Source organism: Carica papaya, chromosome 2 (assembly GCF_054855325.1).
Source record: "Carica papaya isolate Zhongbai chromosome 2, ASM5485532v1, whole genome shotgun sequence".
In the NCBI taxonomy this organism is placed as follows: Eukaryota; Viridiplantae; Streptophyta; class Magnoliopsida; order Brassicales; family Caricaceae; genus Carica; species Carica papaya.
Genome location: NC_142310.1, coordinates 10,543,847 through 10,559,809, shown reverse-complemented (window position 1 = coordinate 10,559,809; position 15,963 = coordinate 10,543,847). Strand labels below are relative to the sequence as shown.

Below are 15,963 nucleotides of genomic sequence, written 5' to 3'. Positions count from 1 at the left end.
TTGGCATCAACCACGCTCTGCCACACGTTAACGCACATGCTGTCACTGGAACTCCACGCGCCACCGTCGGCCACCACCTGTTGTCGTGATCTGGACCAAAACCACCACAAAAGCTCGCGACTCGTTAGATTCGGCATGAATCTGATGAAAATCGCACTGGAAAATGCCGGATTTGGCCTTTATGCATAACCGGCTGCCGCAGGCTTCTTCTTCTCCAACAAGCTCTGTCGCATGTAGAGCCACACGCACACCGTTCTGCCTTCCTTCTCCAGATCTCTCTTCACGCAAATCTCAAAGATCGCCTATCGCGATCGCTCTCTGGCCTGTTGCGACCAAACTACGCCGAAGCCTTTTTTCTTTCCATCTGAAGGCTCCCTTCGCACAGATCGAAACCGGTCTTCTCTCTCAATGTAGCAACGGCGCACCAACAGATCTTCTTCTCTTCCACGTTGTGTACTGCCGCGCCTTCAATCCGTTGCACATCCCTCTGTTTCCTCTCTCTTTGATTTGTTATGTTTTCTTTTCCTGACATTCTCTATTCCGATTCCCTCTAAAACTTTTGTTATGATACCATGTAAAATAATAGAGAAAATAAGAAAACATTTTTGGTATTTTATTCAATGGGTTGGGATATATACATACAGAAGAAAGATTTATATATGATAACATCAATCACACTATTTTATTTCAAAAAGAAAAACATAAATCACCCTAGTAATATTAGGAAATCACTAATGATTACATGAAAATATTCCGTAATATATTCTATAATATTCAAACAACCCTAAACAAACCATCTTTCACGAGAAGCATGTGTTGGTCACTGCCAAAGGGGTCAATCCAACAGTCTGTCATAAAGCCAATATAAAACTCAAATCATCAACCATCCAGTCATTTGCGTTCCTTTTTGGTTAAGATAAGTTTCAAACAGATCATCATTTACTTAGTAGGAACCACTCATTAAAGCCTCCTCCTCTTGAGCTAAGCCATAAATGCTAGCTCGAAGGCCTATCACCACACTACCAATCACCAAAAAGTTGCCAACCTTGAACTGAACCGGCTACACAACCCTCCATTCACGACTAGTCCGTCCTTGGAAACTAGATTCTCTCTTGATTCTTGTTATTCCATCGCCTCCGTTCAAGGTCATACTTGGAGTAGACTTTCCACCTGAGAGGACCCTCCAGGGCATTAATCTTGATGGCCATTTAGCAAGCACAGAAATCCACAAGAGATTTGATGCTCAAACCCTCAACACAAAGATATTATTTTATGGGTCTTGAATGATAAAATTGCATATACTGTAAGCTCATTTGAATCCCTGGAATGGGACTTAACATTAGACAGATTTCAATCACTTTGTCACGAAGAGGGAGTGACAGTTGGTGGGAAAGTTAGACAAAATACTTTAGTAAAGAATGAATGCACCTCCATTGGTAAGGAAACCTCTCTTCCTCCTTGCAAGCTCGCCTCTCCATCTCATCGAAAATGGGTCTACTTAAGTAGTTTATATTATCCCTACTAACATATTCTCACCCTTGATTTCTATTTGTTATTAGGTTTCTCTCATATTATTTGTCTTTCGTTTGTGAGAAGCAAAAATTCTTATCACATTGTTTATTGCTTCTTGTTTGCTAAAAATATATGATGTAGATCATCTTATGGCCCAACCTTGCTTTAAATCATATGGATGGTTGGCAATCATTGTCTCTATTTTTGTGGCAGATCCTCAGTACTCGAGCTCGCAAAAATGTGAACTTGAGTGATATCAAGGTTGATGTATGCGTCTACGCATTTGATATGTTGTATCTTAATGGCCAACCACTTATTCAGGAGGAGTTGAAAGTTCGTAGAGAGGTATGCCTAATTATAGCTCATTTAGTTTTGAACTTGCAGTGCATTGTTTTGCTGGTTGAGATCTTTCCAAGTGATGATTCTCTGTGGATATTTCTAGTTGTTATCTAAGTATGTGGCAGGGTCATTTTACAGCTTTAGGTATCTATTCATCATGCTTATTGGCATCTTATTTCCACTATGATGAGTTCCTGTTAATGTTTCAAAGCAGTAGGGTAGTGGAATTATTCTACCTCCAGTGTACCACTTAAGATTTATGAAGGTACCACTTGAAAGTTATGATGTTTAACTTGTTCAATTTATTTACTTTCAAGACAGGAGTTAATTGGTTACTTCTTGTTTGCAGTAAAAAAAATAATACTGATTACATTTTTTGTAACCATGGAATTGAAAAACTCTTCTATTTTTGGCTTTAAATTTTTTTGGGGTCAAAATAAGTTATTATGAACGTTTTTCTCTCTGATGTTATCAAGAACATTGGTTGACCCTAAATGATGTTGATGCAATATTTTACATATTAAAAGTTATAAGATGATGCTTTGGATTCCAAATATTGGTCTACTATTTATTATTGTTGATTCGCATGGAGATGCTGATGGTTGAGGAAAGGTGAATAGATTTGAGCAATCTGAGTTTCAAAACATGTTGGAAGATTTTATTATGATTCTCCATCTAGAAGAGGTGGTGACTTGATTATGCTTGTTTCTCATTTTGTGTTCTTCTTAGTTAGAAGTTTACATTTTCGACTACAGCTGTAAAACCTTTGATCCTCTTGAGCTAATCTTTGTATCACAGTATTTTTTCTGACTAAAAATGTTACTTTTTGTTTGTTCTAATTTATCTCGGATCTTTATAGATTTTTGGGAGTTAATTATATGCCTACTTTTGGCACGTGGCTTTTGCTTGTTTCAGAGGCTTTATGATTCATTTGAGGAAGAACAAGGGTATTTTCAGTTCGCAACAGCGATAACATCAAATGATATAGATGAAATACAAAAGTTCCTTGATGCTGCCGTTGATTCAAGGTATTTATTGCATGCTTTAGATGATACGCTCTAGGAATGGATATGAATCTCGTATTTCGGGAAACATACTGATAGTTCGATATTTTGGTTGCAGCTAGCCTTGTCCTAAAGAAAATGTTAGTCTCATGGTCCTTGCATTAGGATCTTGCTATGGGGGTTTAACCCCCCACAAAAAAAAATCATAAGTTTGGAAGATGAATACTTCTTGAATCATCTTCCTTTAGTTTTTATTTTGAAGTAATAGAATGGCCTCCTTTAGAAAAACCTGCTAGTTCTAACAAAAGTAAGAAAATCCTCAAGAAACCTTTTTATTGGAAACTTTTCACTACCTACCATTTGATTCTTCTATTAACATTAAAGGGTGTTTAAAATTGTGGAAGAATAAATATATATTTTGTCGAATATTAGGTCGCTACATATACAAGTGAATAGTAACAATATAAGGAAACAATATTAATTACAAGGGTCATAAAGGTCAAGATATATTACTAATATACCATTTACCCTAATTTAGCCCTTATATACACTTCTTAAGACTCCATGTTAAAAAAAATACACTTCATAAGACTCCATCTCAAATTAGTGAATAGATATTATTCATTCTCAATTTGACAATAATTGTTTGAAATACAAGATTACTTAATCCTTTAGTCAATATACCAACGAATTTCAAGGTGGCGGACATGAAGTACATTTGACCCACTGTCCAATTTTTCTATGATGATGTGTCTATCTATTCAATATACTTAATTCTGTCATGTTGTATTAGATTGTGAACGATGTTAATCGTTGACTTATTATCACAGTAAAGCCTCATATGTCTGTTTTGTTGAATCTTTAAGTATTCTAAAATTATTTTCAACGATAAAAGCTTATACACCCTTTGAGTCATAGTTCTAGACTTTGACTTTGCACTAAATTGGAGCTATCATATTCTGCTTCTTACTTCTTCAAGTCAGTAGATTCCCTCAGATAAAGGTACAATATCCAGAGGTAGATCTGCTATCAACTAGTGATTCCACATAATTCACATCAATGCATATTTCAAGAAACACTCTATTGTTTTTGAACATAATTTATTTCCCCATCTTACCTTTCAAGTAGTGAAGTATTATGTTGTCAATTTGTATGTGCATTTCTTTGGCTTGCGTATGAACTGGTTCACCATACTAACTGCATGTGCAATGTTTGGCCTGGTAAATGACATATATCAATTTCCCTATTAGTCTCTGGTATATTTCTCTATCCATAATTGGATTTTCTTCTATTAGTCCTAGTTTATTACTAAGATCAATGAGCATACTATCATACTTGTATTCTAGTTTACTAGGTTTCTTCTGTCAATCCCATTTTATGATTGAGATCAATGAGATGAATATTATGGATTTTGAGTATGTTACCTCTATCTTGAGAAAATATTTTACTTCCTAGTTCTTTAATATCAAACTCTTTAGTCAAATATTGCTTGAGAACTATCTTTTCTCATTTATCATTTCCTGCAACAATTATGTCATCTATATATGCCAGGAGGATTGTGACTCTCTCTAACTCGAGGTGCTTAATGAATATGGTGTAATCTCTTTGATTTTGTTGTATTTCATGGATAACATTATCTTTACAAATCTCCCAAACTATGCTTGAGGAGATTGTTTTAACCTAGAAAGTGCTTTTTTTAGTTTGGTGTATCTTGTTCGTTCTTACTCCCTTAACAAACTTGGGAAAATTTTCTACGTAAATTCCTTTTTCCAATTCTCCATGTAGGAAGGTATTATTTGCATCAAACTGCTGTAAGTGCCAATTGAAGTTAGCCGTTAAAGGTAGTAGGATACATGCTATATTCATCATTGCAACGGGTGCAAATGTCTTTCTGATAGTTAATATCATAGGTTTGAGTATACCTTTTGGCCACCATCTTGTCTTGTACCTCTTATTGTTCCATCGGGGTTGTACTTGATAGTGAACACTAACTTGCACCCAACTATTATCTTTCCCTTAGGTAAGTCTATTACTTCCCTTATTTAATTTTTTTTCAAGTGCTTGTGTTTCAATACTCATGTAGTTTTTCATCCCTCATAGTTTAAAGCCTTAGATAATGTTTAAGGGATGGATACTGCATCTAAACTCATGAAAAATTCATGTACAATAGTGAATATTTTTCAAAAGAGACAAAATTTAAGACTTGATAGAGTTGATGCTTAATGCATTCTCGTGTCCCTTTCTTAAGTGAGATATGCCTGGATGAACTTGCATATGGTTAATGTGTACTTCAAGAACTAACTCATTTAATTCTTTTTAAAAGAATCCTCTTCCTGGACTTCTTTTAGATATTCTAGGATTGTATGAGCTACTTGCAAGGGTACTTCCTTGGAGTCTTGCATAAATAGACTCATTGAACCAACCGAGTATGCTATATTCAGCCTTTTATGGTATAGATAAATGAGTTTCTCGACTAAATGTTGGTACATATCTTGATCAACACTAAGGTCTTCACTAGATTGATCAAGTTTATGGTTAGGATCTATAGGAGTTGGAACAGGTTAACAAGCCAGTCTTCCTGTTTCTTTTAGGAGATTAGCAACATTTTTCCTTGTGAAATGAATATCTCCAATTCGGAGTGAGCTACTTTAATCTCCAGAAAGGAATTCAACACTCTCTAACTCCTTTATTTCAAACTCCCTAACTAAATGTTCGTTCCCTTTTTTTCTTTTTCATCATTGGTAGTCATAATTATATCATCAACTTAGAATACAAAACTCTAAGTTCCTCTGAATCTGAATTCTTGATAAGCAATGTATGATCTCCTTGGCTTTGTTTATAATTTATAGCCAAGTTACCTTAGCAAATCTTCCAAACACACCCTCAATGGTTGCTTCAACCCATAAAGAGCTTTCTTTAATTTGCAAATTTTATTAGCTACCATACTATTTCTTCTTCCAAATCACCATAAAGGAATGCTTTCTTTATGCCAAGGGTAATGTGACCTTCATAGTGTTCATTTTTGTCATTGGTACGAAGTCTCTAGATAATCCACTCCATGTGTTTGGGTGTATCATTTAGCTACTAATCTCACTTTATACCTTTACAAAGATCCATTAGTTTTGCATTTCAAAGTAAATATCCTTTTACATTCCACAGTTTTTTTTTTTTCTTCGGCAATTCAACCAATCCCTAAATTTTATTTCTCTAATGAATCCATCTCAATGGTCGTAGCTTTCCTCACTTTTCATTAGATAATGCATTAGATAAGGTCTTAGGTATGAGAATAGTACTTAGGTTGTTAAGGGAAGTTTTATGGGAAGGCGAGAATCTATGAAAGGATACTGTGGGATAAGGGATACAGAGGTTGTTTGGTACACTCTCAGATTTCTTTCCTCGAGGGAATAGGGAACTTACTGTCATCATTCTAAGTTTTTGTTTCACTAGATTTTTCAGAAAGGGTGGGTTCTGATATCTCACATACTCATTTACTGGATGTTCCAGAGTAGATTCCTGGATTGCTATCGGATCTGGAAGGTCAACTAGTTTTTTTTTTTTTTTTTAATTCAACGATCCATATCTCTTTATAACAGTAATAACTTTTGTAGGCACTTTATCATGTATGACTGAGTCACTAGGATTAGGTGCCCTATCAGACTCAGATGATTCTATCCTAGGAATGGATGACAAGGACAACGGTGAGAGAGAGAGTTCAAAGGGGTTATCCAAGTTATCCTTCTTGTCTTCCCAAGGTACGCACTTTCTAGATAAGGTTGGGAAAAATAGGGTATAGCTTCAGCAAATATTATATCTGTAGACATGTATTTTTTTGGAAGATGGATCGTAACATCTGTAGCTTTGAGTTGGTAACCATCTTGTAAATATTCATTTGACTGCTTGAGGTTCTAGTTTTTTTTGTTGAGGACCATGTACATGGACAAATGTTGTGCAACCAAAAACTGGAGGCATCAGGTTATGGAAAGTTCTGACATCTGGATAAAAATTGAGAGAGATATTGAATGGAAGTTTTTGAACCTAAGATCTTCGATGGCATCCTATTGATCATATATACAGATGTGAGAACAGTTTCCTCCAAATGTGTTTTTGGTGCATTATGATGAAATAGGAGAGCCCTAACAGTGTTTAAAGGATGATTATTTTTTCTTTAAGCCATTCCATTTTGTTGTGGTGCATAATTGCAAGATGATTCATGAATAGTGTGTTCCTTTTGGAAAAAAAGATAACAATTTCCTTTTAGGCGACAGTTTCCTTATTCATGAGCAGCTAAGCAACAATTTCTTTTTCCACACAGCCATAAAAATTATCCTGTAAAGATAATGGCATCAAAGAGCACCACATGCACTTTCTTAATGTAAAACCAGAATATGCAAAATGTGAAATTCGTCCTTGCTGTGCCCAATTTTTGTTGTTGATGTGGTGAATGATAGTTACACTGCTTTCCGTAGTGTTTTTATCCCATGTGAAAATATTTATTGTCACCTGTTATCTGCTGTGCAGTCTGAACTCAATTCTAGATTTTACTTGAGCACCAGGCTACTAAAGAGCATGTGCAAACAAATCTCTTTAACTTTATACATAACTCTGTCTTGCTCATTTGGGCTGATAAAATATGAGTGGCTGCATCAGATATAGCAACAAACATTATGAGTTGCTTATGTGTTTGTGAAAATGAGATCGCAATTATATATTATTTTCACCTATTAAAGATATCTGTATTCTTATGGAAATCTTTCTTTTCTAGTTATTAACTCATTTTAGTTTGCAGTTGTGAGGGTCTAATCATCAAAACATTGAATATAGATGCTACATATGAGCCTGCAAAGCGCTCACTTAACTGGCTGAAGTTGAAGAAAGATTACATGGATAGGTAACAGTTAGATACTGAGTATATCCTAATTTAAATCCAGCATTATGGTTTTTAAGTTTATATCAGTTCTTTGCAGTATTGGAGATTCAGTGGATCTAGTACCTATTGCTGCTTTCCATGGTCGAGGGAAACGTACAGGTAATTCCCATGTAGCAATTTAGGTCACATCTTTTACTGTATATACGATGTACTTACTCCAATTTCCTTGATGCACTATTTCTCTGTCAAAGCTTTGTATGACAGAAACAGTATGTATGATGCTTTTCTCTTGTCACTTATATCTTTTGGCATGTCTTCAGCAATGTATTTATCCTCTTCTCCTTAACAGGTGTCTATGGTGCTTTTCTCTTGGCTTGCTATGACAGCAACAACGATGAATTCCAAAGCATTTGTAAAATAGGTATGCAAAATTCTGCTGCTGCTAAGTAGCTACTTAGTCCCTACAATTAAAAACTCTTCTAATCTATTCCTCTGATTTTCCTTGGTCATTTGAAATGGTGGACAGGCACTGGATTTTCTGAAGCAATGCTTGAAGAGCGTTCTGCTAGTCTTCGTTCAAAAGTAATTCCTAGCCCAAAGGTTTGTGTTTGATGCAATCACTAGCCATTATGTATTTGTATTATTTCTTATATTATATTGTTGTTAATTCCAACAACCATTTCTTTTCCAGCCATACTACCGGTATGCAGATGCAATCAATCCAGATGTTTGGTTTGAGCCTACAGAGGTAAGATTGTAGTAGACTCATTCTATTCTGGAATCTATAATAGTACTTGTATGAAATATAGTAACTATACTGTATGTTCGAAAGAAATATAAGTAGTTACAGGGATCTCTATGCCAAGAAAAGAAAAACTATGAAGAAAATTTTAACAATATGAGAAAGATTTATATTAGAAAATTAAAATATAAAAAATATATTTTATATTCTAACCTTCCTCTTAACTGGAGTATACCATATACACAAAACTTGTTATAAATGAACTTCATGCGAGCCCCTCCTAAGAATTTTGTATTTGGTCTACTGACTTTACATAGTATTCCAAATCATATTTTATAGAAAATTTTTCTTGGATAAATTTACAATCATCTCAATGTGGTTAGTTCTCATGAAATACTGGTTCGTAACAGTAGATTGCTCCTGGTTATCCTGTAAGGATTCTATGGTTTGGTGATTGTGGACAGCCACATATTTTAAAGTTTTCGATATAGTTCATAACAAAGTTGATGGATCTTTACTAGATCCCCTTCCCTAATTAACTTAAAAATGATTCTCATTCTAGCTTATTCAAAACTCCTAATCTAAATAACATTTTTTCCTAATTAAAACTAAAATACCAACCTAAACCTAAAAGATGGTCAATCGCATAGAGAGATCAGCCCGAAATTCTGGTCACTTGCGGGCCTGCACCTAGAGTGTGACATATTTTTCTGCTGCTTATTTTCTCTCTTGGTTTCTTCCTTTTCCACTTAATTTTCTTTCTTTTTTTTCTTTGCTTGCATCTGGGACCTGCTTCTAGTTTTGATATATGAAAATATTTTTTAGTTTTCATTTTCTAAATTCATATATATTTATCTTATAAGGTAATATATTTATGATTTCCTATTGGCTAAGTTTTTGCATAACTGGTCTCAATTATTTCATAGTTTAGGCTTAAACATGTGAACCGAAACAGAATTTAGGACATGATAGCTAAAATATGATATGACATAGGAAAGAGCAGAAAGTTATTTTAATTTTTTTAGAAAATTGGTTTTGTTTTTACTTAATTATACTCTAAAATAATGTTATGATTTTTTTGAATTAAAAAATTTATACTTTTGAGTATCCTACAACAATACCACCATTATTAATTTTTTAAAAAAACTGTTTATGCACGTCTCTGAATTTAAAAGTGAAAATTTAAAAAGAAAATTATGCATAAAGAGAAGCTGTGTATTTTCTTAATCAGTGATTTTCTACCTCCTTTGTTTGGATTTTAAAACAAGAGTCTTTTTCTAGGAATCTGATCAACAGCCTTAAATGGTGGTTTTAGATTTGGTAAAAGGAGCCTTTTGTTTTCATGCATATGATATACTTGTTTGCTAACCTAACAATACAAATGTTCTTACAGGTTTGGGAGGTGAAAGCTGCAGATTTGACCATTAGTCCTGTTCATCGTGCAGCTATTGGCATTGTAGATCCTGATAAGGTTAATAACATTACCCTATGCATAGATGTGGTGCTTTTAGTCAATTGAAAAATATTGTTTCCTGTATTTCTTGGATAAAGGGTATTTCTCTACGGTTTCCACGCTTAATACGTGCTCGGGAAGATAAGACTCCAGAGCTGGCTTCAACATCTGAGCAGGTGAAGAACAACTGCTAGTTCCTTTGTCTGATATAAATTCACTTTGTAATCTTTTTTGCTTTACATCTTTTCCTATTTTTTTTTTCTCAAGGTTGCTGAGATGTATTCTGCACAGAAACACAATCATCCAAACAATCTCGATGACAATGAGGAAGACTGAGGAACTGAATTTTATGCTCTCCTTGTTATTGGGGACTTCAATTTTCATGAAGTTAAAATGGTGTTCATGCTAGACCCATATGAGTAGACTGTGACAAACTCTTTGCCTCAGAGCCCCAAGCCTAACTTCAGAAGCACCATTATTGGGTCTATAACATTTGTAAGATGGTGGAGGATGCATAGTGGAATAAATTATTGATGATAAAAAGTTGATCACAGTGAATTATTCTTCAGACTCACATTGATATGATTGTGGATGTATTGCTGCTGCAAGATTTATGAGTGGTCTGATCTCTTACAAAGCGATTAGGAGAAGCAGCGGGAGATGATTATTATTTATGGAATTTCTAAGTTCATTTTTGCATTCTCTATATTAAGATCTTAGCCTAACAGCTCTCAGATTAACGAAAGAAATGTTCATCAAACATCATTTTCCCAAAAGCACAAGTTTGCTGGTGGACCAGGATGCTTATCGGGATTCATCCAGATTCTTCTTTGTAATGCACATACATACTATAAGATGGTAAATGAAGTTTCCAAGTGATCAAAAGTTGTTGTATTTTAGCTGGGGCTTCTTGTTGGTTTTCCTAGCTTGTCCGGGGATTGGTGAAATCCGAAAGGGATGAATCATCTATCTGTAAATTCTATTGCTCTATTAAAGTTTTTATGAACCATCTCATTTGATATTCTTAAGTTCTGTTTGACAGCTTTTGGATCGAGTTTGTGCCGATTTATGTGTTATAACTCCGAGAATCCATGTTGGAATTATAATGTTTATGTAATTTGAGTCGTAACAGGTTTTGTGTTGAAGAGGTTAATTCAACTTTGTTATACAAGTGGCATGGCCTGGAAAAATGATCCTTATAATTTTCTTCTTCAACAAATTTTGCAGCTAAGGATTGTATGATGGTGTGTGGTGAAAGTTGTATGCATAGAAGGGTTATAGAACCTCTAAGAGGCAGGAAGGGAGGGAGTCCGATGAGAATCTTGAAAGTAAGTCTCTTTTGAATGATTACATGGGTCTTCGGTCAATCTTACTTTTCTTACTTTCTAAAGCTTCTGCCTGGTGGATTGGTCTAACCTCTTGCAGTGTGTACTTATCATTTGCTGCCTGACATCTCAGTTTGCCTCTTACATGTTCTCTATTTTCTGATAATGTATTGTTGAAGTTTCTGGGATTTCGTTCTTGCTGAATATGATAAAAGGTTCTGCCTGAGTAGTATATTATATGGTAGATTATTTAAATCGTCCAATGAAATTTGAGATATTTCAAAAGGAAAAGAAAAAGAAAAGCATGTATAGAAAAGGAGAAGATTGATTGGAACTTAAATAGTCAAGAAAGGAGTTAATAAAATGATACAATCACAAGAGCAGCAGATCCTGATTCTGATTTGCGGGATCCACTTGGCCCGACAAGCTGGGCTCTTTAGGCTTCCTGGTTGTTGCTTCTCTTCCAAACCCCCAACAACTTCCCAATACTCACACAAAAATCTCCACTCTCTCTCTCTCTCTCTCTCTCTACTGAATTCAAACTTGTGAGCATGTCACTCTGCACACCTTAACAATTGATACAGTTCGAAAAACCCATCAAGCTTATCATGCCCTACAACACATTCCAAGGTTTTGAGCATGAGATATGGAACTTATCATGCCCTAAAAACATTTTCAAATATTTGAGCATGATACAGTTTGAAAAACCCATCAAACTTATCATGCCCTACAACACATTCCAATGTTTTGAGCACGAGACACCAAACTTTTCATGCACTAAAAACATTTCCTAAGTTTTGAGCATGATATAGTTCGTAAAATCACAAACTTACCATGAATTGGGCCACGGTGTTCTCTTAAGGTTTTTAGGCCCTAATTATATACCAATACCTTTTCTAAGTAGCAATAAGGATATATAGGATATGAGTGTTAGAAAACTACTATACAAAAATCACTACTCTGGGATCACTCTCTGGGGTCACTTACCCATCTTCATCAACTATCACTAACCTACATATATATATATATATATATATAATAAGAGTAAAAGAAATTAAGAATTGTCGAGTTGTTTGGGGCTACTGTGCCGTGGTAGTGGTAGTAGTAGTCAGTCAATGGAGAACAACTCTTTGAAACTTTACTTCTGTGGGAGAATCTGACCCATCACACGCAGCTCTTTTCCTGTTGAGTTTGCTACCGCAGCCATTGACGCTGAGAAAGGAGTCCTGGTGGAGAAGCTGCGGCGGCGGTGATGGAATTGTGACCGGTGGGATCTCAAAGGACTCCAGCGGTGGTGGTGGGTGTCTCCATTGAGGCAAAGGTCCGGCCAGGAGAAGAGTCTGCAGAAGCGGACCGGCTTTCATAACCGCCTGCAAAAGCTTTCCCTTCTCAGGCAATGGCTTCTCTGGAAGTAACTCAATTGTGGACTGCGATAGAGGTTGAGGTAGCGGTGGAATTGTGTCAATTACCGGAGATGAGACAATGCTTTCTTCACAGTCCGATGAAGAGAAGCCATTGTGGGATCTAGGTTCATCTTCAATGCTTGAAATTCCAGAAAGAGGAGCTGTTTGTTGTTGTTGTTGTTGGAGAAGGAGTCTCTCAAGAAGTAGTGTTTGGCACTTGATTTGAGCTTCGTCTCTTTCCTTGGCAGTCTTGGAAAGTAGATCTTTGAGTAAGAGTAGCTGATCATCTCTCTTCTTCAGCTCCTGCTGAACTGCAATTCTTGTTTGTTCAAGCTCCAGAGTAGTGTACAAGAGAGAATGTTTCAAATCTTCCATGGTCTGCAACATCCAAAACCCATGAACAATTTAGTTCCCAAAACCCAAAAAAGAAAAAGAAAGAGTGGGAAGAGAGAAAGAATGTACCTTTCCCTGGCAGCAATAAGCAAAGGTGAGAAGAGAAGAGCGATGGTTGTCCATGGCTGAATAGGTAATGGAATGTTGAAGGGGGAAGAGGGTAATTATAAGGAGAAAAGAAGAGGAGGTTATTAGACAAAAGTGGAAAAGGCCAAAACCCAAACCCTCTTTTTTCCACTCTCAACACTCTCTCTCTGCTTCTTTCTACTCCCACACAGACCCTAGCAAACAAACAAACAACTACCATTTCCTTTTTCTTTTTTCCCCTTTTTTTTTAATTAGATATATACATATATATATACACATTATTTATATATTGGAATTCTTCCTTTATATAAAAGAAAAGAAATAATGAGAACTACTTCTTGAGTATTTAACAGTGTGAAGATTAAACCAAGAAATTATACAAATACATGAAGATTTGATTTACTCTTGCAAACACTAAAAATCACAACCTACTAGCACTTAATAGTCTTAACAATCCCAAGTTTTAATAGGAAAGATGATTTTGATGGGTATACCAAGTGTTAAATTTTAAACCAAATTTATGTATTGAATATACAATCAATAAAAGATAATTGGTAAAAATACTTAATTTGTTTGTATATATAATTTATTTTCTAAATACCAAAACGTTTTTTAAACATTTAATTAATTGTTAACATGCCTAATCATGTTTTTGACAATACAAGAGATTTCTTACACGTGAGCTGCCTCTCCATGTAAATTATCATTTTCATCCATTTGCTCGCTAACCGTAATTTTTTCTTTAATCTTCTTTTTTTTTAATAATAATAATTAAAAAAAACGTGTAAAACGAAGCAAAAAATAATATTAATATTTTATGACCTTAATTTATTTATTAGCAGGAAAAAATCATGTGTAAAATTAATTTATAACTATGAAAATGATTTTATACAATGACTACGTATGGGTTTGATATTCGGTTTTCATTAATAATTTTATAAAAATTTTAACTTTGAATAAAAATCTAATACTACATTATTGCATACTTATTCATTATATAAAATACTGTTTTTTTTTATTGTGTTTAGTTAAATTAATTCCAATAATTATTAAGTATCCGAGTAAAGAAATTAAATTTTTTTTAATTAAAATAGCGGTACCGAGATAAAAACTTTATTTACTATTTTGAAATATAGTTGACCTCAAGTTTAAAAGATCTATCACCGAATAGATATCTTTTGCGACTAATTTTTTTGATAATATGGTAACCACACTGATACATATAATAATTATTAATATAATTCATGCAACTATTTATGCATTAAACTAATTTTTTTTCTTGATCAAATATAACTAACTCAGAACCGGTAATATTATTTTAATAGTTTCTGTTCAAGAATCTTTTTAAATAATTAATAAGATAATAAAATGTTAAAAAAAGAGGGAGAAGGTAGCTAGTAATATTAGGTTAAGGTAGAATTATCTTACTTTTGCCTTAGAAATTCGAGAGAATTTTTTCCACGCAATAATCTACTTGTTGTGGTAGGATCTCTTGTGGTCCCTTTTATTTTCTTTTATCCATGCAATAATTTACTCAACTTAATATCCTTTTTATAATCAAGAGAATTAAGAATAATATTCAAATAATCCACTAATGTTATGATACTGATAATTAATTATAATAATTTAAATTTCAAACTCATAATTCAGAGTATAAGAATGAAAAAGTGAATTATCTCCTTTTGGATTAGCTTAATCAAATATTTAATGTTTAAAAAAAAAACTTTTATTTTTTTATTTTTTATTTTTTCCATTCTTATTTTTCATTTGGGTATTTTACATTCTAATCTAAGACTATTTAATTTTAAATAAAATTATCAAATAAATTTTTAAATCACTACTAGTCGTTCATACTTAATGGATATAGGATCATATATTTTAATGTCTAATTTAACAAAGTGTGTCTGTGAGTGAGAATGAATAGAAAAAATATCCTTCAACTAGTAACGAACATTATGCTAGGTATGACCAATCTATAAAGCATAAATATGTTGACTTTGAACTATATATATATATATATATTCTAACATAAAACTATATAATAGTAAGAAAATGATTCTTTATAACTTGGATTTGCTTGATCTTTCCCTTAAGTAAAACTTTCATTGGATGTAAAAGGCTTTCTAGGATCATAATCCCTTTTCATGAATTTGTTGAACATTATTATTTCTAAAATAATTAAAATTAACCTCATATAAAATCTCATTTGGTATTTAAAATAATCCTTCTAAATTTTCAGAAATGTAAAGCATATTGTTCAAAATATATATAAAATTTCATTGCAGTGCAGTCAATTATTTTTCTAATAAATTTCTATTACCTATTGGTTAAATTAAGTGTAAATTTAAAAGTCTTTTTAAATTTGTCACAATTATGAACTCTAAGAAATTAAAAAATAAAAATTCAAAAAAGAAACTAAAATATATTTTACAAAATTGATAAATTATTATCCAAAATCGAAAACTTCTCAACTGACTAATTGATTAGGATTTAGAAGAATTTTCTGCTACATACTATTTTTTTCTCACTTAGGCAGCATTAACGTACTTATGGTAGAGATGTTTATTGACATTTTAATCCGATACCATCGAGAAGTCTTTTTCCGGTACATGTACATATAATTTTTTTAGTAATAAGTTCATACACAGAATTATATCTGTAAGAAAAAAAATTATATCTGATTAAGCAAAATATCATTTACATGTTTTTGTTGACAAAAAGAACACAATCAAAAGTTCAATATTATAGAGGGATGGTTAGTACTACTTTTTTGACTTGAGGAATGTTTGCATTCGCAATTTTCTTGCTCATATCATATTCATCGCAGACGACTTCACA

At 33.6% G+C, this 15,963-nt stretch overlaps 2 protein-coding genes across 2 annotated transcripts in view; one reads left to right on the top strand and one right to left on the bottom strand.

The window, feature by feature from the left end:
* The window catches only part of LOC110824097 (DNA ligase 1-like), a 40,342-nt gene extending 29,397 nt beyond the window's left edge, over positions 1 to 10,945 (top strand). The window contains exons 8-17 of the mRNA XM_088213271.1: positions 1,726 to 1,857; positions 2,767 to 2,879; positions 7,642 to 7,743; positions 7,820 to 7,881; positions 8,072 to 8,143; positions 8,249 to 8,322; positions 8,414 to 8,470; positions 9,858 to 9,935; positions 10,016 to 10,093; positions 10,185 to 10,945. Of these exons, the coding sequence (XP_088069397.1) occupies positions 1,726 to 1,857; positions 2,767 to 2,879; positions 7,642 to 7,743; positions 7,820 to 7,881; positions 8,072 to 8,143; positions 8,249 to 8,322; positions 8,414 to 8,470; positions 9,858 to 9,935; positions 10,016 to 10,093; positions 10,185 to 10,253 (837 nt within the window). The 3' untranslated portion in view covers positions 10,254 to 10,945. The remainder of the gene's footprint in view (positions 1 to 1,725; positions 1,858 to 2,766; positions 2,880 to 7,641; positions 7,744 to 7,819; positions 7,882 to 8,071; positions 8,144 to 8,248; positions 8,323 to 8,413; positions 8,471 to 9,857; positions 9,936 to 10,015; positions 10,094 to 10,184) is intronic.
* A 604-nt stretch (positions 10,946 to 11,549) lies between these two features.
* Positions 11,550 to 13,245, bottom strand: LOC110824117 (enabled-like protein (DUF1635)). Its single transcript, XM_022054657.2, has 2 exons — positions 13,108 to 13,245; positions 11,550 to 13,023 (listed from the first exon to the last, which is right to left on the bottom strand). Exons 1-2 carry the CDS (start codon positions 13,159 to 13,161, stop codon positions 12,355 to 12,357), a joined length of 723 nt encoding a protein of 240 aa, XP_021910349.1. The 5' UTR covers positions 13,162 to 13,245; the 3' UTR covers positions 11,550 to 12,354.
* Positions 13,246 to 15,963: the final 2,718 nt, after the last annotated feature.

Coding starts and splice junctions, on each gene's coding strand:
- LOC110824117 (XM_022054657.2), bottom strand. CDS start 13,161: ATGGACAACCATCGCTCTTCTCTTCTCACCTTTGCTTATTGCTGCCAG. Junction 13,024..13,107: donor CTTATTGCTGCCAGGGAAAG/GTACATTCTTTC, acceptor TGGATGTTGCAG/ACCATGGAAGATTTGAAACA.